This window comes from Heteronotia binoei, chromosome 20 (genome assembly GCF_032191835.1).
Source record: "Heteronotia binoei isolate CCM8104 ecotype False Entrance Well chromosome 20, APGP_CSIRO_Hbin_v1, whole genome shotgun sequence".
NCBI classification, from domain to species: domain Eukaryota; kingdom Metazoa; phylum Chordata; class Lepidosauria; order Squamata; family Gekkonidae; genus Heteronotia; species Heteronotia binoei.
Window position 1 is genome coordinate 22,470,097 of NC_083242.1, and position 23,270 is coordinate 22,493,366.

A 23,270-nucleotide genomic window follows, 5' to 3' on the forward strand; every position below is an offset into this window, starting at 1 on the left:
GTTTCCTGCATTGTGCAGAGGGTTGGACTAGATGACCCTGGAGGTCCCTTCCAACTCTATGACTCTATGACCATTGCCTTTCCATACAGTTACCACCTTTGCTTACTATTTCTTCAGTTTTAGCTTTAGCTATATCCCAGGAAGGGAGAAGTTCGTTTGGAGGAGAGCATTTATAGTTGCTAAGTGAAATGAACATATGAAGCTGCCTTCTACTGAATCAGACCCTTGGTCCATCAAAGTCAGTCTTGTCTACTCAGACTGCCAGCAGCTCTCCAGGGTCTCAAGCAGAGGTTTTTTCACACCTACTTGCCTGGACTTGCCTTTTTAGTTGGCGATGCCGGGGATTGAACCTGGGACCTTCTGCTTACCAAGCAGATGCTCTACCACTGAGCCACCATCCCTCCCCACTCTTCTTTCACTGTCGCCTTTCCTGTGGCTGGATTGATTCCTGAAAAGCTGCCCTTGGAGGACAAATAAGGGACCCTCAGGAATAGCATGAGGGGCAAATTGATGAGAATCAGTGAAAGTCTTCTCTTCTGAGGCCTTTGTGGTTAATATGTGCACACTGTAAAATTGATTGTAATGAACTGGCTGACATAATTTCTTCAAGTTCTTCTAAAGGATCTAAAGTCTTTCTGCCTAAGTGTTGGGTGATTAACAGACAGCTGAGCTGACAAAAACATCTCCAAACGTGACGTTGCAATGATTTTAACAGCTTACATGCACTTTTAGAGGGTTTATTTAATGCTATAGTTGTTATTTTTTTTGGGGGGGGGGGAAGAACTTGGTCTGTTATGATTAGTCATTACTTTGCTGTTGACCTTTTTTAGGATCACCCTGAACAGGGTGTGTTGTTTCTCGTGCGAGGGCTACTCAATGTTATCCAAGACTATACTTGGGAAGATAACAGCGATGATAAAGTCCGGATTTATGCAAATGTTTTGCATCTTCTCTCGGCCATGAATCAGGAGACCTACATCTATCATGTTGACAAAGGTAAAGCGTGAGCTTTTGATGTGTGCACAGGTGGCTGCATTTCACTAGAAGTCAGCCCCTCCCCCCAAATGCTGCCTCACTAAGGACTAGGGAATTGCAATATATATGTCGCAAGTAAATGTCTACTTTCTCACATCCTGCTGTAGTCCTTGTTCTACCTCCTGGGTCTCAACCCCAAGGAACATCATGAGGACCAAATTCTGGGGAGGGGGCGGGGGGGGCCTACACTGTATGTTGCTCAGAATTGTGCTCATCCTTGTTCATAAGGAGAGAGTCCAAATATCTGGCTGTCTTCAACCAGAGCCACAACTGTCCTTGACCAGAGCCAGTGCTTTTTTGGTCCTGATTCCGACCTGGTGGAACTCTCTGCCAAATAGCATCAGGGCCCTGTGAGACTTAGCGCAATTCTGCAGGGCCTGCGAGGCAGAGATGTTCCGCCAGGCTTTTGGTTGAAGACCGCAACGGTTTCCATCACAGCTGGCACCCCTTCCCTTTTCCACTTCTTCGCTTCAGCCTTCTCCTCGTCCTGTGTGAGACGGCGGCATGGTCGAGTGGATTGAAGACTGAATTAGAGATACCATCTTGAGATTACATAATAATATAGGAAATACTGTTTTATTAATTTTAATACTGTTATATTGATGCTTTTCACTTTTGTTGTATGTTGCCCACAACCCCATGCATTCAGGGATTGGGCAATTCATAAATCTAAAACACAAATTAATAAATGAGTTTGAGCAGAAATGGATGTTAGGAAACGTAGATAATCAGCCATATATACATAATCAGTTATATACAGGACCACTGTCTATACCAAGGTATTTACCTTTTTTTTTTAAGGAAAAAACTTTTATTACAATACTACAACATAACATAACAACATATCAACCTAAATAACATATACATTAATCAACATAAAACTACAACAATGAAACCACATAATCATCTCATAAACACTCTCCCATTCACACAAGGAGTGTGAGGGTTTTATCAATTCAAATATCAATTATTCCAAAACATATCCTTTACTTTTGACCCAAATATACATAGGATCCCATGCTTCTTTACATTTTTGTAAATTACCATCATTTAATCTTGTGGACAATATATCTGATTCTGCAGCTTCTAATAGTTTGGATACAAATTCCTCTCTACTAGGCATCTTAGATATCTTCCAGTATTTTGCATATAGTATTCTTGCAATCGTAACTATATGCAGCAGTAATTTTATCATTGTTTTGGGAATGTTTTCTCTACATATAAAGATACAGCTTGGGTGTGTGACGAATTTTTACTTTTAAGATTTTTTGGGACCATGTGTTAATCTGGGCCCAGAATTTTTTGGCGTATTCACATTGCCACCATATATGGAATAGCGATCCCTTTTTTTTCTTGCACTTCCAGCACTTGTTTGAATAATTCGGATATATCTTGGCTAGTCTTTCTGAAGTGAGGTACCAGCGGTACATCATTTTATAAAGATTCTCTTTAAAAACCGCTGACCTTGTTAATTTTAAGTTTTGCTTCCATAATTTTTCCCACTCCACGAGATCTATGTTGAAACCAAAATCTTTTAGCCATCTTATCCAGCTCTCTTTCACAATCTCTCCTTGCATTTTATTTTGGAGTAGCCATTCATAAGTTTTCGATATAAGTTTCTGATTGGTTTGCATTATTAAATCAAGGTCGTTTAGTTTTTTAGGGAAACCTTTTTCTTTGTCCTTTTGGTATCTCGATTTAACTTGGTGTTTTACCCACCAATCTAGTTTATCGGTATCTTCTAATTTCAAGATATTTTGCTTATCTAATAAATTTTCGTAACTATACTGGTTTTCCCAATTATACAAATTTGGATGTGTGGAAGCTTCTATTGGAGACAACCATAATGGTGTATAGACAGTGGTCCTGTATATAACTGATTATGTATGATAATCAGCCATACATACATAATCAGTTATATACAGGACCACTGTCTATACCAAGGTATTTACCTTCTCAAATCTGACAGTAAGGAGAAAGCTAAAGCGAGGGCAGGCATGGGAGACATAAGTGGAACAATGGAGAAATGTGAACATGTGCCATTCCACATAATTAGATCTTAAAGTTCAGCTGTAGCTGATGCCACAGTTGTTGGGTAGAGGAGCAACACGAACACAGACAGCTTCTGCTGCAAACTGTCCCTTGCATGTGAATGGCTGATGGGGTCAAAGATTTTGTGCCAGGTCTCTGTGTGCATCCGTGGTGCTAAACTGAGTTGCACTCTAGCAGTGAACAAAACAGCAGCTGTGGACACATTTCATGTGGTTCCCGCCTTGCAAGTTGCATAAATAAACTCTGCAAATAAACAATCTTCCCTTGCGTTGTATGGATTTGATGCACTCCACGTAGCTGGGCCCACACAACTCACTTTGACCTCAGCCCCGGCTGGGCAGGGAACTCAGTGCTCATTTTCCTGAGGATGCTTACAAGCTTGACCGCCCCCCCCCCCCACCTCACCCCCATCTGTGACTAAGTACATACTGAGTTTGCAATTGGATTACTATCTTCCTCAAAGCACCTAAGCGCTTAATCCATGTGTTGCAAACCTTATTTGTACAAAACATGGGATTAAACACTGTTTTGCTTCGGTGACTCTCAAGCACTTGGTTCAAAGGCCTTCACGTACTTGAAGCTTGGATAATCATATGTTATCAGCGCAGGGCATGTTCAACTTTGATTAAGAAAAATATAAATAATAAGGCTATAGTATGTCTCACCTCCCCTATCACGGTGAAGATCAAAATTGTGTGCATGTGTGAGAAGTATTTGTTTTTTAGAACTCTGGGTAAGGCTACCAGGATACCCCTTTTAACGTGTAGCACATCATGGGGTTTCTGGAAAAGCAAATACTCCTCCAAAGTAGGAGTTAATACTTCAGCTTTCTGGCAGTATTAGGAAGGTCCTCAGTGGAGGTCTTGCTCTGTGCCCCTCCCCCCGATATTTGGTGGTAGACACCAAAAACCAGGGCTACCCTACTTGCAGCTCTGCATACATGAAACTTGCTTCTTGCACCTGCATCTGGTAACTATTATTTTTTGAAGGGCCCGTTGAGAAGGATTTTTTGTGCTTTGTCTTGGCCTTGTGGAAATAGGTAATTAAAAAAAGGTAAAGGTAGTCCCCTGTGCAAGCAGCAGTCATTTCTGATTCTGGGGTGATGTCGCATCACAACGTTTTCATCCCCGAACAACAAAAAACTAAAAAAAGCCTTACTATTTTTTGGGGTGGCTGGGGTTAAAGTGGAAAAGAAATTAGAGTTTCTTTTCATCTCCCAGTTTAGCTGAGCCTAATAAAAGCCAGTATTACTTGGCTTTTATTTGGGCACAGCTTGGAGAAGGCATTTAAATAGACCGTGGTCTCTTTAAATGCCTTCTGAGTTTCCTTGCTGAGTTGCACTGCAGGGGCATTATGACTTGGAGAAGGCGTTTAAAGAAGCTTCCCTTTAAATGCCTTCTTTACTCACCAAGTTGTGCAGCGGGAGCCTAGCTTAGAGAAGGCAATTAAGAGGGTCTCTACACGCCTTCTTCGCTCGTTGAGTCGAACCGCCAAGGCTCTGAGCTGGGTCTGCATGCAGCAGTAAATGACCACCCTGCTGCAGGCAGATCCTGGGGCCAGCTTCTCCTGTGCCTTCCCACCCAAGCTTAATAATAATCACCTTTAAGGCAACAGAGGATAAACTGAAGGAAAGGTGGTTCCACTCCTCCACGATCATGTACAATATCAGAAATCCACAGTGGCCACTTGAACAAAGGGTGCCACTCTAGGCCACAGTCCGCCACCTGTCATCATTCACCAGCCCAGGAACTGGAGCTGCTAACCTTAAATGCACCTCTGAGGCCGGTGGCTTCTGTCATCATGTTGCAGAATTAGTAGAATAAGCCACGGAGATTAATAACGTAAAAGTAACTCTAACCTTACAGAAATGGCAATACAAGGACTGGGCCCAAGAGCAAGCAGTTGAATGGCATGTTTTATCAAGCTTACCATATGTAGGTCTAATTCTTATATTGCTTCTTGAACACATACTTTTATATGAGAATCTATCCTAAAATCATTGTGTTTGGTATTTTTTTCCCAATGGATTTATCAAGAATTCAACAGCAGTCAAGGTTCTGATTTCAGAGAAGAGGCTAAAATTAGAGAAAGCGTTTCTTTCCAGAATCGGAGAACATGCTTGCCAGAACAGCAATTTTTCTTTCGTATTTCTGAAGGAAAAACATAGAGGTTTTAATCAAGTCAGAGTAATTAGACAAACTGCTCATTAGTGTGGATCCTTGAAGATAAAAAAATTTCAGATGAATTTTAGAACTTCTGTACAATCTGCAGAGGACATTTGCATTTCATGTGTTCAAAAATCTGGTGGGGTCCCCCCCACCCCGGTGGGTTTCAGTGATGTTGAGCTAGACTTGTTTTCAGTAGCTTGCAGGGGGAAATTACATGACACACCAAAACATCAAACCGCAGTAGGAAGCACCTACATGGAAATTGCACAGCCAACTTCACAGGTGCCAAAGTTCCGCTTCTGGCCTGCTCCTGCAACTTGTACTATGGGGGGACCAAATTTTATGCATTGCAGGCTGCCATAGTTGGGCATTCTGTCTCACTTTTCAGCAGCGGTTGTTTTGCAGAAAAATAAATGGTGGAGCTCATGAGCATAACTCATTAGCATATGCCGCCTCCCCACCAGCCAAAAGCAACCCAACACAAGAAAGGAGAGTCCCCAGCAAGCGAGGCCTCCTTGGGCTGGCTAGAGATCCAGCCAGCTCAAGAAGGCCTCACCCACCTGGGGCTCTCCTTGTCCATTCCCCCCCCCCACACAGTCAAAAGGCCAGCAAGCTACCCACCACCCAAAATCACATAAGAAGTGGAGAAAGGGTAGCACAGGCTTCTCCAGGGGTTAATGAGGGCTGCTGGGTGTGTGGCAAAGTTCCTGGTGGCTGTCTGGCTGCCCGCTCTCCTAATCCAGGGATTGTTATGCAGCTGCACCTACTATTAAATGGACAAGGTAGGTAGGTGGCAGGAGGAAGGGGGCCTTCAGAAAGGTTCAGGAGTTGTGCTCCTGTGAGCTCCTGCTGAATCCAAGGCCTGCTCTTCAGGCACAGATACCGGGTTTTTTTGTGAGAGGGAGAGTAGAAGTTCTTACTACCTTTTCCAAAGTGTATGTTTCCTCTGCTTCCAGTTGTTGGAAAGTCCTGTCAAGTCGCAGCTGACTTACGGTGACCCTGTAGGGCAGGGTTGTCAAACATACGGCTCTTAGAGCAGAACTGGCCCACCCAGGGCTTTAACCCACCCTGCGGCTCTCTTCTCTCCCCCCTCCCTACCCCAGCCTCTGCCTCTCCTCACTCTTCCAAGCTGCCTGTGAGTGCAGAGAGCAGAAGTCGGGGCTGCCAAACTTCCCTCATCTTCTCTGGATTCTGCTGTGCCCGCAGGAGTCTGCTGCAGTTCTTTGTTGAATTTTGTTGGTTGAGGGGAGGAGGCTTGCTTGCAAATGTTGTGCTTCCCGGTGCTGGCTTTTCTGTTCCGTTGGCTGAGCTAATGGCAGGAGCTGGGCAGGCCTGCTAAAGCTCTGGGTTATCAATAAACACCGTCCCTCCATTCTTCTTGGAGTAGCGTTTATTTAATTCAGGGGTGGCCAAGGGTAGCTCTCCAGATGTTTTTTGCCTACAACTCCCATCAGCCCCAGCCAGCATGGCCAATGGGAGTCGTAGGCAAAAAACATCTGGAGAGCTACCCTCGGCCACCCCTGGTTTAATTAATTGTTGTTACCTGCTCTGAGACCGTTCATGGGAAAGGGCGGGATGCAAATTAACAGAAAAACTAACAAATGAACAAAAAAATTAACAAAAAATCCACAAAAAATACAAATGAACAAAAATAAATAAATAAAACATTACGTTTTTGCCTGGGCTATTCAGGCCACGGCTCAATTGAAGAGCCTCTGCTCGGTACGCAGAGAGTCCCAAGTTCTATCCCTGGCACTTCCAGTTAAAAGGATAAGGCTTGTGACTTGTTATTAGGAAGACTTGAACCTGCGCCCCCGGAGAGCCACAGCCACTCTGAGTAGATTGGGGGGGGGGGGAGCTTGCAGCACCCAGCCATTTCATGTTTTCTCCTGGGTGCTGTGCTGGCTTATAGAACTGGCCATGAGAGCAGGATGGGGAAAGGGCTTGCTCCCCACCCCAGGCAATACAGGGGCATCAGCCTAGTATTACACTGCATCTTTAACCATGTTTGTCTGTGTCCTTTTATCTCCATTACCTGGTATTACATTTTATGACAAACACGGCGCAGCCCAGCAAAGTCCTGTTTATGTACGAAATGGCCCTTATAGCAAATGAGTTTGACACCCTGTCATAGGGTTTTCAAGGCAAGAGATGTTCAGAGGTGGCTTGCCATTGCCTGCCTCTGCATGGCAACCCTGGACTTTCCTGGTGGTCTGCCATCCAACTACTAACTAGGGATGTTGCTGCTTAGCTTCCAAGATCTGATGAGATAGAATCATAGAGCTGGAAGGGACATCCAGGGTCATCTAGGTGGCCAAACTGTTGCTCTTTCACACATACTTTGTGGCTCTCAATGCCCCCACTGCCCTGTCAGCTGGCTTGGAGAAGGCATTTGTCTCTTTAAATCACTTCGCCAAGCCAGTGGCTTGGAGAATGCATTTAAAGTTGCTTTCTTTCCATTTCTTCCTTCCATTTGTCCATCTTGTGGCTCTCAAACATCTGATGTTTATTCTACATGGCTCTTATGTTAAGCAAGTTTGTTCACCCTGATCTAGTCCAGCCCCCTGCACAAAGCAGGAAATTCACAAATACCATAGCCCAGGCTATGCAGATCAAGGCCAGATTCCAGTTACACTGCTTGCATTTATATCCTGCTTTTTGACCATAAATGTCCTCAAAAGCAGCTTGCAAAATATGAGGTTTTTCTTCCATTACTTCTCCCCATCCCAGTATATGAGTCTCCATTGCTGAGGGAACACTTCAGCCGCTTCCTCCTAGAATAAGAGACCTTCGTATCCTCAGAGCCAAACAAGACTGGTAGATTCTCTGAACAGATAAATCTGACAATTGTTGAAGGAACAATAGCCTTCTAAAATCAGTTGAATGTTTTTACTTTCATTCTTCTCCTGTTTTTGAATCTGGAACATTTTGATTTCTCAGTGGAATCCAATGATACCTTGTATGGTGGAGATACCAAATTTTTGGCAGAAATCAGCAAGCTGTGCGAAACGGTGATAGCTCAGATCCTGGAGCATCTGAAGAGCCTCGGGAAAGACGAGGTAAGAGAAAGACCTTTCTATTGCTAGTGCAAAATATTTTCTGGAAGGGATGCAACTCGCATCATGTGAGCAGGAGAGCACTGCCGGTGGTGAACACAGCATCTCTCAGCTCCAGGTTGTGGTAGGAGAGAAATGTTTATGTTCTCCTTTGACCTTTTCATCCCTGCTTGGTTTCCCACATGCATCGGTGTCTTCTGATGCAAACTTTCCTTAAGAACATAAGAGAAGCCATGTTGGATCAGGCCAGTGGCCCATCCAGTCCAACACTCTGTGTCACACAGTGGCCAACACACACACACACACACACACACACACTGTGGCTAATAGCCACTGATGGACCTCTGCTCCATATTTTTATCCAATCCCCTCTTGAAGCTGGCTATGCTTGTGGCCGCCGCCACCTCCTGTGGCAGTGAATTCCACATGTTAATCACCCTTTGGGTGAAGAAGTACTTCCTTTTATCCGTTTTAACCTTTCTGCTCAGCAATTTCATCGAATGCCCACGAGTTCTTGTATTGTGAGAAAGGGAGAAAAGTACTTCTTTCTCTACTTTTTCCATCCCGTGCATAATCTTGTAAACCTCTATCATGTCACCCCGCAGCCGACGTTTCTGCAAGCTAAAGAGCCCCAAGCGTTTCAACCTTTCTTCATAGGGAAAATGTTCCAAGTGTTCCTTGGTTCATTTAATCTGAGACCAGTGCCAGCCTTGCTGTCTGGGTGTTTTTTTGGATACTTTTTCTGAAGAGCATCAGGCCGTCTAAAACACGAAGGGATGCACAGTATCTTGGATGTTCTTTAGTTAAATGGGGAGGGATCCCAGCACAGGGTAGGTGCATTTTGTGTGTCTTGCCCAATCCCTGGCACCTCCAGTTAAAGGACCTCTGTGATTGTGGAGCTGCCAAAGGGATCTTGGAAGAGCTGTCCTGGGTTTAACAGACCATCGTTTGGACTGTGTTTAAGGCAGCTTGTTAGCCTATGGCGGAAGTCATTGCCTCATGTAGATGAATATCAGATCTGTAGGTCTGTTCAGTTGTTATGAGTTGTTAACCATCAGGCACAGGGAGCAACTTTTTAGAGAGCTGAACTGTGTCAAAATTCAGAACAAAGAGCCAGTGTAAGAAAGCCCTATTTGAACAACTGAAAACATGCAACTTAGCAGTGCTGAGAATTAGCATGTTGTTTAATAACCCATAACATTTCTGCAGCCCAAGCACTGGTTGTTGCGAGTTTTTTTTCTTAGGAAGGGCACACACAAGAGGTCTAACTATAAGTCATAAATATATACTGGAGAGCCAGTTTGGTGTAGTGGTTAAGTGTGCGGACTCTTATCTGGGAGAACTGGGTTTGATTCCCCACTCCTCCACTTGCACCTGCTGGAATGGCCTTGGGTCAGCCATAGCTCTGGCAGAGGTTGTCCTTGAAAGGGCAGCTGCTGTGAGAGCCCTCTCCAGCCCCACCCACCTCACAGAGTGTCTGTTGTGGGGGAGGAAGGCAAAGGAGATTGTAGACTGCTCTGAGACTGTCCTTGAAAGGGCAGCTGCTGTGAGAGTCCTCTCCAGCCCCACCCACCTCACAGGGTGTCTGTTGTGGGGGAGGAAGGGAAAGGAGATTGTCGGCCGCTCTGAGACTCCTCGGAGTGGAGGGCGGGATATAAATCCAATATCTTCTTCTTCTTCTATACAGGAGCACCCAATGCACTTGTTTTAGTACATTGGCAGATGCACTGAATTTGGGATTCATAGCAAGTGTTCACTTTTGTTTCCGTAAAGCACCTCCCATAAAAATCTTTGCCTGCCATTCCCTTCACATACTGGTAATTCCAGCCTCCCATCAACCCTTCCAGTTTACTTCAATTTAAAAGATTTCTTTTTTTCCTTTTTAAAGACCTGTCTTTTTCCCGTGCTGAGCCACATTTGTGTGGAGCTGCAAATAGTGGCAGACCTCTGCTCTAGAGGCTGGTTATCTGATAAAGGGCAAACACTTCACACACTTGCCCTTTTCTTCATTGGTCACTTAGTGTGAGGTTTTGCTCAGTATCAGTCAGGGAGGCTTCTCTGATAAACACAGGAAACCTTTTATTGAAAGATCAGTAGCAAACATTCGGCAAGGCCTTCCTTGCCAGAACTGACACAAAAAAATCCTAAATGAATATTTATAGATGCGTAGAATGATTACATTTGTTTGCCTAGTATTTTGCGTGCTCAACACTTTAAAAAAAGATTCCCAAGCCTTGCATTATTTCCGTCTACTCCAAGGTTAATGATGAGCAGGGTAGTAGCATCTGCTGGGATCGCCTCAGTCCACCTCCTAGGAGACCAGATAACAGCTTTCCATTGAAGTAACATTCAAAGCCCGTCCCCACCAAGCTCCCCCGTGTTGTTAGAGCTATAATATAAAACTAAAGTGAATTGTTAATTATAAGCAGGTTACATGAAATGGAAATCAGATTACATGATATAAGCAAGGGTGGAATTCTAGCAGGAGCTCCTCTGCATATTAGGCCACACACCCCTGATGTCGCCAATCTTCCAAGAGCTTACAAGGCTCTTTTTTATAAACTCTTAGAGGATTGGCTACATCAGGGGTGTGTGGCCTAATATGCAAACGAGCTCCTGCTAGAATTCCACCCCCGCCAGTAGCTCACAAAATAGAATTTTTTCTCACAAGACTCTGCAGCTTAGAGGGAACATTGGCTATGGGCTGAATTCATGGCAGCAGTGAGGCTGAAATTGGGGGTCCCCCTATTTCCTGTTTATTTTCTCAGCCACTGTGCTACAAGTGGGTTTGTAGACTGGAATAGTTGAAACAGCCTCCAAGCAAGCTGAACCGAGTGGGCCACTCAGCTTGGCCTGCTGCCAGCGGTCTTCCAGGGTGGAAGCCCACTAGGACTTTCCTAGTAAGTTAAAGGGCCAGCCCACCTCTAAATGGTTCTAGGTGCACAAGAGCTGAATCTAGCCGCAGCTTTCTTGGACAGCCTTCCCCTGTATTGTGGTTCAGTCAAAGCTCCACCTTGTCGAGTGTGTGTTTTGCAAATTGTTCCGTCTGCAGGGCTGGGTGATCTTTCTCCCCTCCCCCTGCTTCAGCAGCCATTCGCGCTGGGCTGCTCCAGTGGAGTATGAAATGAGTCAATTGACGCGGCAGGTCGCCCATGGCTGCTTGGCTGCTTTCAAGTATTCTGCCGATTTGATGCCTCGTGGGGATGGCTGGCAGCTCTGCCTCTGAATAAAGGGCGCTCTTCTTCCAAGGGAGCCCAACGAAAAGGACATCCTGAGCGAGGGGCGGCTTTCAAAGAGCATCCAGCCCACTGTGTGGGGTTATGCCAGCAGCTTGTTGGGCAGACTGCCAGAGCTTGGCCGTTGGCTTGTGGGATTCCTCCCTGAGACTGTGGTGTCAGGCTCCTCCAGTTGCTACTGCTGCTTTATTTTTAACCCTATGCTATGGAGCAGGGGCGGCCAAACTGTGGCTCAAGAGCCACATGTGGTTCTTTCACAGATATTGTGCAGCTCTCAAAGCCCCCATTGCCCTGTCGGCCAGCTTGCAGAAGGCATTTGTCTCTTTAAATCACTTCTCCAAGCCAAGCCAGTCGGCAGCTTGGAGAATGCATTAAAAGTTAAAGTTGCTTTCTTTCCACCTCTCTGTCCCTCCGCCAGGGGACCCAGTTTGGCGTAGTGGTTAAGTGTGCGGACTCTTATCTGGGAGAACCGGGTTTGATTCCCCACTCCTCCACTTGCACCTGCTGGCATGGCCTTGGGTCAGCCATAGCTCTGGCAGAGCCCTCTCAGCCGCACCCACCTCACAGGGTGTCTGTTGTGGGGGAAGAAGGTAAAGGAGATTGTGGGCCACTCTGAGACTCTTCAGAGTGGAGGGCGGGATATCTTCTTCTTCTTCTTCTCCATCTTCCTTCCTTGCTGTCTTGTGACTCTCAAACATCTGATGTTTATGTCTTATGGCTCTCAAACATCTGATGCTTATTCTGTGTGGCTCTTGCATTAAGCAAGTTTGGCCAGCCCTGCTTGTGAGGTTCACCTGACTTCTTGCTACTTTTGCAATTCTAGCACAAATTAATGTGGATTCACGTGCATTCCACAGTGATTGTCTGTGTCCAGCAGGTTTGTTTTATAGTAGGCATGCAGGCATGTTAAGGGGAGAGGGCAACTCAGGCCTACATTAATGAGACACTGCTTGGCATCTTTTGTTTGGCCTTTCATAAGAAATAGTTAAGATTGTTTTTGGCCTAAGTGTTACTTTAATAATAACCCTTTTTTGCTTTCCAGTGGACCCCTGTCTTCCAGTTAATTAATGCTGGAGACAGGTCTGAATTACCATTGCTTTTATATTTTCCAAATCATTTTTTTGCTTCTCTGTCACAGCAGCTCTTTGCTTGACAATTAAATCTGTAGCACCTTCTGGTCCAAGAAAGCTACAAACGGCAGATGTGTGGACTTTTCTATCATATCCTGAGAATCATGGGTTTCTCCTTCTCACTTCCTTCCCCCTTTAATACGAAACATTTAGCTTCAAGTAGCGTTCTGAGGAACTCAAAAACGTTGGGATGTTTTGCTACTTTGGGGTGTTTTGATTGGTCCTATTCAAAAGCAGTGCTTTGCCCCCCCCCACAACTGACCAACACTGTTACCTGCGACAAAAACAATAATAATAGTGTCTGTTTGTCTGTGGCATCTGCAAAGGGCCCTGCCTTTCATAGAATCATAGAGTTGGAAGTGACCCCAGGGTCATCTAGTCCAACCTCCTGCACAATGCAGGAAACCCACAAATATCTCCCCCTAAACTCACAGGATCTTCATTGCTGTCAGATGGTCATCTAGCCTTTGTTTAAAAACCTCTAAGGAAAGAGAGCCCACCACCTCCCGAGGAAGCCTATTCCACTGAGGAACCGCCCTAATGGTCAGGAAGTTCTTCCTAATGTTGAGCACTAAGCAAGTGCACTCTTTGCATAACATGGTTGACCAAAACATTGGGAGTTGGCTTTCATAATCATTGCACCGTATTGGCCTTTCTCAGGTGTAGCCAACAATCTGGCAAACGTCCTGGAAGTTGATCAGCCAAGTGGATGTCTGTGTCATCAGATGGATACACAAACCAAATCATTTTTCACTACTTTTCATTTCCAAGTCTTACACTGCAGTTTCCAATAAATTAGCTGCACAAGTTAATAGGTGAAAACTGCAGAACACTATATTACACTGTAATTAAATGTCAAAGACTTCATTTACAATGTTAGATCCCTAAAGCATTTCAGAATAACTATGAATAATTCAGCCGTTCTTCTTCCTTCTCATACTATCATGTTACTCTCACTGGGTCCCCTTTTGCTTCGATCATGTGCCCCTGGGTAACCTGGTGCCCACCAACACCTGTCCTGGTGCCGGCCAAATGTTCTTAGAAAATAGGTAAAGGTAGTCCCCTGTGCAAGCACAGAGTCGTTACAGACCCATGGGGTGACGTCACATCATGACGTTTTCTTGGCAGACTTTTTTTTTAACCGGGTGGTTTGCCATTGCTTTCTTGGACATCTACACTTTATCCAGCAAGCTGGGTACTCATTTTACCAACCTTGGAAGGATGGAAGGCTGAGTCAACCTTGAGCCAGCTACCTGAACCCATCTTCTGCTGGGATCAAACTCAGATCGTGAGCAGAGCTTGGACTGCAGTACGTCAGCTTAGCACTCTGCACCACGGGGCTCCTTCTTAGAAAATAGGAAGGGCCAGATGAGGCTTTTGTTCGGCAAGCCCCCCGATTGGCCATTAGAGATAGGATTGGCTGTACACGTTTTTAAAATGTTTTCACAGCAGCTGCTAGCACAGCGCAAGAAATTTCACTGTGTGATTGAAGGTGAGCTGTAGCAGTTGTTGTGTGGTTGGCAATAGTGTCAGTGATGACCCAGTGATGTTTTGTTTCTGTGTATTTCATTGACATTTAGGAGAGTAACAGTAGAGCAAAATGAATATTTTTGAGTAGTTGATGAATACTTTTGAGTAGTTTTATAACACATTGCTGCGACAGTCTTCTTTCACCCCACATTCCAGAGGATTTACTCTTCGGACATGACCACCATATATGTAGACCATCATCCATCAAACACAACCTTTCCAAGATCAGCCTGACCAGATGTCTCCTCTCTTAATTTCTTGGGATGTGAAATCACATCAATGCATATTTTGTAATTCGGCTTCCTGACATTTGAGAAGAATATATTATTCCAGATTAGATTTTGGTAAACGTTTGCCACGTGGATGTACCTAGATCTTTATTCTGTGGCACTTTACATAAGTAACAGTACAGTCTTGAGAAGAGTGAACCTCCTTCTGTTGAAGTCACTGGGCTCAGATGGATCTAACTCTGCTAGGTTTGGATTCTACTGTGAGCATTGCTTCTGAATGAAACTGTAGGGGTGAGGCAGCTGTGCAACTGGAAGAACAGAGGCATAATGAGGATTGGAGGACCTTATTTTCCTTGAAGAGACACCAGTATTCAGGAAACATGAATGATCATGAATTACCATGTGATCATGAATTTTCTGTGATATGCAGCAGCCATTAACAGAAGAAAGATTTGTCTGCAGTGCCTTATTTGGAGAGCCATTTTGGTGTAGTGGTGAAGTGTGCGGACTCTTATCTGGGAGATCCGAGTTTCATTCCCCACTCCTGCACTTGCAGCTGCTGGAATGGCCTTGGGTCAGCCATAGCTCCGGCAGAGGTTGTCCTTGAAAGGGCAGCTGCTGTGAGAGCCCTCTCCAGCCCCACCCACCTCACAAGGTGTCCGTTGTGGGGGAGGAAGGTAAAGGAGATTGTGAGCCGCTCTGAGACTCTGTCCTTGAAAGGGCAGCTGCTGTGAGAGCCCTCTCCAGCCCCACCCACCTCACAGAGTGTCTGTTGTGGGGGAGGAAGGTAAAGGAGATTGTGAGCCGCTCTGAGACTCTGTCCTTGAAAGGGCAGCTGCTGTGAGAGCCCTCTTCAGCCCTACCCACCTCACAGGGTGTCTGTTGTGGGGGAGGAAGGTAAAGGAGATTGTAGGCCATTCTGAGACTGTCCTTGAAAGGGCAGTTGCTGTGAGAGCCCTCTCCAGCCCCACCCACCTCACAGGGTGTCTGTTGTGGGGGAGGAAGGTAAAGGAGATTGTAGGCCGCTCTGAGACTGTCCTTGAAAGGGCAGCTGCTGTGAGAGCCCTCTCAGCCCCCCCACCTCACAGGGTGTCTGTTGTGGGGGAGGAAGGTAAAGGAGATTGTAGGCCGCTCTGAGACTGTCCTTGAAAGGGCAGCTGCTGTGAGAGCCCTCTCAGCCCTCCCACCTCACAGGGTGTCTGTTGTGGGGGAGGAAGGTAAAGGAGATTGTAGGCCGCTCTGAGACTGTCCTTGAAAGGGCAGCTGCTGTGAGAGCCCTCTCAGCCCTCCCACCTCACAGGGTGTCTGTTGTGGGGGAGGAAGGTAAAGGAGATTGTGAGCCACTCTGAGACTCTGTCCTTGAAAGGGCAGCTGCTGTGAGAGCCCTCTTCAGCCCTACCCACCTCACAGGGTGTCTGTTGTGGGGGAGGAAGGTAAAGGAGATTGTAGGCCATTCTGAGACTGTCCTTGAAAGGGCAGCTGCCGTGAGAGCCCTCTCCAGCCCCACCCACCTCACAGGGTGTCTGTTGTGGGGGAGGAAGGTAAAGGAGATTGTAGGCCATTCTGAGACTGTCCTTGAAAGGGCAGCTGCTGTGAGAGCCCTCTCAGCCCCCCCCCCACCTCACAGGGTATCTGTTGTGGGGGAGGAAGGGAAAGGAAATTGTGAGCCGTTCTTAGACTCTTCGGAGTGGAGGGCAGGATATAAATCCAATATCATCTTATTATTATTATTGATGGGTTGCCAACAATGTTCCCTCTAAGCTGCAGTCTTGTGAGCTACTGCATAAATTAGTTTGCTCTAGGGCCATTGTTCCCTGAGCTAAGACAAAAATGTCTGAGCTGGAGGCTAAAAATCTGTGAGCTAGCTCACGCTAACTCAGCTTAGAGGGAACACTGGTTGCCAATCTATCCTGCCCTGACTCCATGCACCACATTTTTCCCAATAAGCAATAATAGTGAACGCTGTTGGCACAGTGTTGTTATACAATATTCTCTCCCCCCCCCCCCACCCGCCTTGGTCTTTGATATAGTCTTGCAAGATGCAGACCAAATTAATTCCTTGTTTATAATTGTCGCAGACTTTAAAAAGACAGAGCCAGCTGGCGCTCTACTTCTTCAATAGCATTTTGGCTCACGGAGATCTGCGGAACAACAAACTCAACCAGCTTGCCGTGAACCTGTGGAACCTGGCTCAGAAACACGGTTTCGCTGACACAAAAACCATGGTAAGAAAAGCAGGAATAGACCTTTGAATTGCTGGTGTTTGCAGTCTGAAAGGCAAGCTTGGTCTTTTTTTGGGGGGGGGGGTGTTTAACTTGCAGAAGTCTTGGCTTAGCAGAATCAGGGGTTAGATCTGTTCCACTAATTGTGGCACTTCCCTCCAGCACAAAGGAGCCATTGGCCGACACAAGACTCTCGAACCAGCGGGGAGGCCCCTGTTGCCCAGAGAAGCAGCCCAGCTCTAAGCTCTTTCCAACTGGTGGACCGTGACAAAAAATTTTACCTTATTGTCAGGGCTGTTTGTTCTCTGCCCCCCCCCCAATAAAAACAAATCAGAAGTTGTTCTCCAAAGCATCTCCCAACACTGGTGCATGCATTATGCAATGCTTAATTTGCATGCTTCTGTTGATCATGCGAAGGGGGTGAGGGACTGGAGTCTTGACCCAGTTTCTCCTGAACAGCCCTTTGACTTGAGGGATTTTCCTCCCCAGACATGGCCTGCATATTTTCTAGCCTGGTTTTTTTTTGTTTGCGACCTTTATGGCTGGAAGCTGGCTCTTTCCCAAATAAGAGTGCTCCCCCCTCCCTTTTTGCTTGTACATAATGTGCTGGGGGGGAAGCTACTGAAAGGGCATAGCGGAGTAAGGTATTTGCTATTGAATAAACTATCTGCTGTTGTAGAGAAAAACATGATTCTTGCCCCTCCTTGCAGGTAAAAACCTTGGACTACATTAAGAGGCAGAGCAAACACCCCGAGCTGCACCATTTCGCAGAGCTGGCCCTCCGGCTTCCTTTGCAGTCAAGGACCTGATGAATCAAGAGCACCTGGAAGGCAGAGTTCCAAGGCCAGTAAAATGCAGGCTGCACAGCTATTATTGGAGTTCAATATCTTTTCCTTTGGAAGTGTCCCTCGGCGGCGTGTGAAAGATTTATTCTGTCGGAGGCAGGAGGGAAAACCGTCCTGACCGAGTTGCAAACGCCTTTGAAACGAGTCTTTTGTTTCCCATCTGCACAGCCATTAAAACATTTTAAAAGGTGATTTAAATGCTAACTTTGGGGGTCAGTGAAATTTATCTTGCAGTTTCAGAAGGGGAAATAACCCAAAACCTTGACACTGTGGTAAAGAAAAGAGGAAGGTTGGCACTGCAAGCGGCAGCTCTCTAGTGTTCCTGCCTTGGAAGATATTGTCTCACACATCTGATAAATAGCAGCTGCCCTCGGACTGCTTTCAACCCTTTCCCGAATACGTGGCTTGGTTTGATTGAAACACATAATGGAAAAGAACCTCTGAAAAAAAGTCTAGGGGAGATTCTAAGAGAGAGGCTTTGGAAGCAAATGTGTTTAGGGAGCTTTTGTGGCTAAGCTCAAAATAAAAGGAGGGAAAAATCTAATCAAGGGAAGGACACACTGGGCATGAATACAGATCTTTCCTAGCATTGCTTAGCTGGCTATTTTGTCCTCATTAGGAACACTTATTATGATGCATAATCCAGTCTTCATTTGCCTTTTGATTATAAGCCCCAGTGAGGGATATAATCTTTTTTTCCCCTTTCAAATTTCTAGCTAACATTTATTGGAGCAAAGGGTGAACAGAACTTCACGATGGAGAACATTGGACGCTTAACCTTGCGATGTCCTTAACTCCATCCCCTGGACACCAAGCCGGATAAGCTGGGCTTATGTTTTCAGAAAATAGTTGGGATTTGGTGGGCCTGCAGAAGAACAAGGTTCAGCAACAGCAGAAGAGCCACTGGGCTGGGAGATTTCCCAGAGCTGGCATCGCTGGTGATATTGGCAGGAGGGAACTTTTGGCTGACATGAGGTCTTTTCAGTCAAACCAAGCCACAGCTGGGCCCTGACGGTGCTGTAATAGCAAAATGCAGATATGTCTGAATGCCACTTTGGAGTTCTTATTTGTTTAAAACTTCCTTTTTAATATTTAATTTTTGGTCGTTGAACTGGGAGGAAGATGTGCTGAAACACAGTATGCCGACACGCTTCCAAATCTTTGCTCAGCATCTGGTGTAAACTTATTTATTTCTGTGTACACCAGGCTGTTCCTTCAAACCAGCACTTTCTTTGGGAAAGAGCTGGACTGTTATTATGATGATTCAATTTCTAAACTGCCGCACTCAGGCAATGTACGACATTCAAAATTACAATAGTAATCAAACATAAAATAGTTTAAAACAATAAAACGATTACAGTAAGCAATTCGGATGGCATCTGAAATCAAATTCCCTTACCCCAAGGGAGAGTGAGCAGAAAAGGCCACTGCTGTCCTCAGCCACAGACCAGGCGGAACATCTCTGCCTTACAAGGCCCTAAACTAGGTCCTGCAGGGTACAGATATCATTTGGCAGAGAATTCCACCAGGTTAGAGCCAAGGGGCTGGCTCTGGTCAAGGACAGCCAGATATTTATCAGGCCTGGGATCTGCAAAAGGTTCTTTTCAGCTGAACACCATGCTCTTCAAAGGCATACCAGGAGAGGTGGTCCCAGACCATTTAAGACTCTGAAGGCTAATACCAAAACCTTCTGGGTCAGTCTCAAGGGTAGCCCTGCATAGAGCAAGTTACAGCAGTCTAGCACACAGATGACCATTGCATGAATTACTGTGACCAGGTCAGGGCGAGATAAGAAGGGAGTCAGTTGCCTGACCTGGCGAAGCTGAAAAAATGCCAGCCTGGCAAAATTCATGATCTAGGCCTCCATTGATAAGGAGGCATCCAGAAACATGCTCAGGCTCTTTTAAGGGTGGGTGGTGGTGTTAATAGCAGATCATCCAGAGGTAGGAGTTGGCATCCCAATCCTGAGTCTGCCTCCCCCCACCCCCAGCCACAGAACCTCCATCTTGGATGGATTCAGCCTCAGCCAGCTCTGCTCCAACCATGGCCTCCACCCCTTTAGCCAAATTATTTGGGGCGATTTCCATCCATCCCTCCATCAGCAACAGCTGGGCATATTGATGGCAACTCAGCCTGGAATGCCACACCAGCCGGATGAGGAAACCTGTGCAGACATTGAACAGCATTGGGGACTGGATTGCCTCAAGTAACCATACATAATCAAGGGGTATTGAGGTTACATCCTCTCTCTCCCTTTGTCTCCAACCTTGGAGGAATGAGGTAAGCTACTTCAAGGCCACTCCATGGACTCCTACTTCAGCGAGGCAATGAGCCAGCAAATTGTGGTCAGCAATATTGAACCCTGCTGTCAGATCAAGCAACAGCAGCTCCAACCAGCCTCAATCCAACTGTCTGCGAGGACAACCAGTAGTCTCCATCCCATAGCCAGGGTGGAAGTTAGACTGGGAGAGATGTAGGGCCAATGTATCTTCCAGGGAATTCTAGATCTGGTGCTAGGGCAGTTGCTGTTATCAGATATACAAGGCACTTATTAAAGAAGAGGAATGACAAAACATTAACCTTTTTGGCAAAGCCAAACCCACAGGTCAAGCTGCAAGTCCTCTCTAGCCAGTGGTGGGACTGCTGTGATGTCACAGAAGGGTTAAGAAACACAGGAGCTCTTTAGAAAGAGAGATTACATGGATGTGAAGAGGGAGGGAGTGGGGGGAGGGCAGAGGAGGCGAGGCCAGGCTTCAGGGAAGGAGGGTGCTGATTCCTGAAAGAGAAAATTCAAAGCAGCAAAGCAAAGGCACTGCTGGGTTTCAGATACCTTAGGCTGAGTACTGCGTAGACGTATCGTGTGCAAAAAGCACTGCTGGAATTCAGACTTTAAGATGCTATCTCAGATAGACCTTGGCCTGGAATGGCCCTAATAACACCAGATGCTAAAGCAACAGAGGTCACAAACTAGAAAGAACAAGTCCTCTTGCAGCTAAGAGAACCAGTTTGCTTCATTCACACACTTCAGTAGTGTGGTATGATCTGTGTTAATAACGCAGGGTGTTGGATTAGGAGCTGTGAGGCCCAGGTTTGAATCTCCACTTTGCCATGGAAGCTTGCTGGGTGCCCTTGGGCAGTTCATCCAATCAGCCCCATTGTTCTCACAGGGTAAAATGGAGGAAAGGAGAATGTTTGGGTCCTTGCTGGGGTAAAAGGTTAGGGTATAAGCAAATAATAGAACTGCTCCTGCTCCTTTTGACTGCCATTTTGGTTTGATTTGGTTTTGGGGGTCGGGAGATCTTCTTTATTACACCTGGGATGCAGTAGAATGGAGGAGGTATGGCTATTGTTCATGCATACCTCCATGTACTTTCCACGTATGACAGGGATATGCAGCCCTTTACAAATGAAGAGGCAAACTACATTAAAACTGAGCACAAGAGGTCAGCAAAAGGCCAATATATTTGCATGACACACAAGATCTTTCAATAAGAAACATACACAGGAGCATCCCGTGGAATTGTTTCAGTGAACTGGCATGAGTGACATATATTGGCCACTGTGTGACAGAGTGTTGGACTGGATGGGCCATTGGCCTGATCCAACATGGCTTCTCTTATGTTCTTATAAATCTGTGTATGATTCAAGGTGGAATAGCTGTGCTGGTTGGCTAATACTGAGTCTACAAAACCACACAGAAGAAGAGCGTTGTTTCTCCGTTGAGCTGCCCCCGGCCACTCCTGTAACTGGGTTTGCATACTTTCCCTGACTAATCTCTGTCATATATAAATCCAGGTCTAAAGCAGGAACATGTTAAATGTGCAGTGCAACCTCTTCTGAGCCCCAGTTCCCTGCTGAATGGTTCTGCAGCTTGGAATGGATTATCTGCTGGTTAGAAGATGAGGTTGCATGAAGTCTGAAGCCCGCTGCATAGAAATGTTTACAACTCCAGGTGACCTTCTGAGAAGAACAGGAAAGTAATTGACAGAACAGAACTGAACTATATGCGATACTATAGTTAGCACCCCTATCCCCTTGGCTATTTCCCCTCAGTGTGAAGCAGCTGTGCAAACTTCATGTTGGGGAAGGGGTGGGGTGCTTCCTTGCCAGCTGTTTGCTTAACACCCTCCACCCCCAGCTTCTTTTCTGAATGGGTGGGGAAACTGCTGGAAGGGGTGAGCAGACAAGCAGCTGGCAGGGAAAGTGGTAACAGGGCTCCCCTTTTTCTCTGAACCTGAAACCACCCACAGTTCCTTTGTGTTTGAAAACAACAGCAGAGCCCACACTGCTTAAGGGAGGCAAATTGCAGAACAGAAGAGTTTTACTAAGGAGGCTACAGACAAGCTTGGGGAGAGTGGAGAAAAGGGCATGCGTCTCAAGCCAGAAGTGGAAACGCCGGCCCTGTTCTTGTGGAGCTGCAGTCATGACTGGGTCTCTTTGAGAGTAACAGAATGGGATGGGAGCAAGTGCCTTTTGTTCCTTCCCAGATCTGCTCAGCCGCACCTGCATCCAAGGTGAGTTTCATTGGAACTGGCAACGAGTCTTGCTGCCAATGGTATGGGCCACAGTCACTGCACACCTCCCAGCTCCCCAGCCCATGTCCCTGGATCCTGCTAGGAACTACAGAATCTCGAGAGTTAGCCCAGTCTGTTAGGGGATTCCTAGACATGTCTTTTTGAGACCTGTACCATGCAGTATTTACTGCTGCAAAACAGAAAAGCAGCACCTTCAATGACACTGACCTCCTCAATCATGAATCCTGATCATCGATGAAGAAAGATGTAAACACGCATAAACCCAGCAAATTGAGAACTTCTGAGCCCATGGAACTCTGGATATGCCTAATCAAACCTGCAACCTGAATGTTTGTTGTTCTCCAGGGAGGTTTGCCAAGCAGACAACGCCAGAAATTCATAGAGGGCCTTGCAACTTAGTACTTTTACAAGTCAACATTTATAGCCTATTGCTTAGGGCAGTGGTGTCAAACATGTGGCCCAGGGGCCGAATTAGGCCCCCGGAAGGCTCCTATCAGGCCCCAAGCAATTGGTTCTTGTCTGCTTCCTTCTCCCTCTCTCTTGCTTCCTTCTGCATCTCAGCTTGCTTTGCAAGCCTTGCTCAATTGCACAGGAGCTACAGAGCAAAGCCTCGATTTTCTCCATTGGTTGAGGCTCCTCCCCTTCCTGGTCCCCTGGGGAGGGAGGGAAAGAGCCAGAGCTTCCTTAGCCCAGTTCCCTGGATCGCATGGTAGAAATACAAAGAAAGCACCTTTAAGACTAACGAGTGCTAATGTTTTAAGTATGTTTTATTTTAAGGTGTTTTATAAAAAAAAAATAGTTGTGTTTGTGTCCTTTAAAAAGTTTATATCGCTGTTACCTAATCTTAAATAGGTTCATGTGTGGCCTGGCCCAACACAGCCTGGCCCGGCCCCAAAAGGTCTCATTTATGTCAGATCCGACCCTCATAACAAATGAGTTTGACACCCCTGGCTTAGGGCATGTTGATGCAATGCTAAATTCTGCTGTATCCAAAAGACTACGCCCAGACCAAGCATGCAGTCCTAATGTATTCTGTCCATTGGCTAATAATTTTAGCTCATTTCTGTCTTTAAATCCCATTCATTTCAGTAGGCAACTGGTAATGATCAAGTCTATCACTGAACAGAGTAGGATTGGAAGTGTATAAGTTAGTCAGGAATAGACCTGCTGCAAATCAGCCACAGGTCGCAGTTAAAGCTCAGTTTCTTCACGGTCCTTGGAAAGCACTTGG

General features: G+C 46.0%; 1 protein-coding gene across 2 annotated transcripts in view; it reads left to right on the forward strand.

Moving 5' to 3' along the window:
* The window catches only part of VPS35L (VPS35 endosomal protein sorting factor like), a 132,955-nt gene extending 114,514 nt beyond the window's left edge, over positions 1-18,441 (forward strand). Inside the window, exons 28-32 of one of the 2 annotated variants that reach the window (XM_060260928.1) lie at positions 831-996; positions 8,196-8,314; positions 16,516-16,662; positions 17,370-17,506; positions 17,745-18,441. In XM_060260928.1, coding sequence (XP_060116911.1) covers positions 831-996; positions 8,196-8,314; positions 16,516-16,662; positions 17,370-17,468 — 531 coding nt within the window. In that variant the 3' untranslated portion in view covers positions 17,469-17,506; positions 17,745-18,441. Of the gene's footprint in view, positions 1-830; positions 997-8,195; positions 8,315-16,515; positions 16,663-17,369; positions 17,709-17,744 lie in introns of those variants that run through there. The other variant, XM_060260927.1, reaches the window with a different exon arrangement.
* Positions 18,442-23,270: the final 4,829 nt, after the last annotated feature.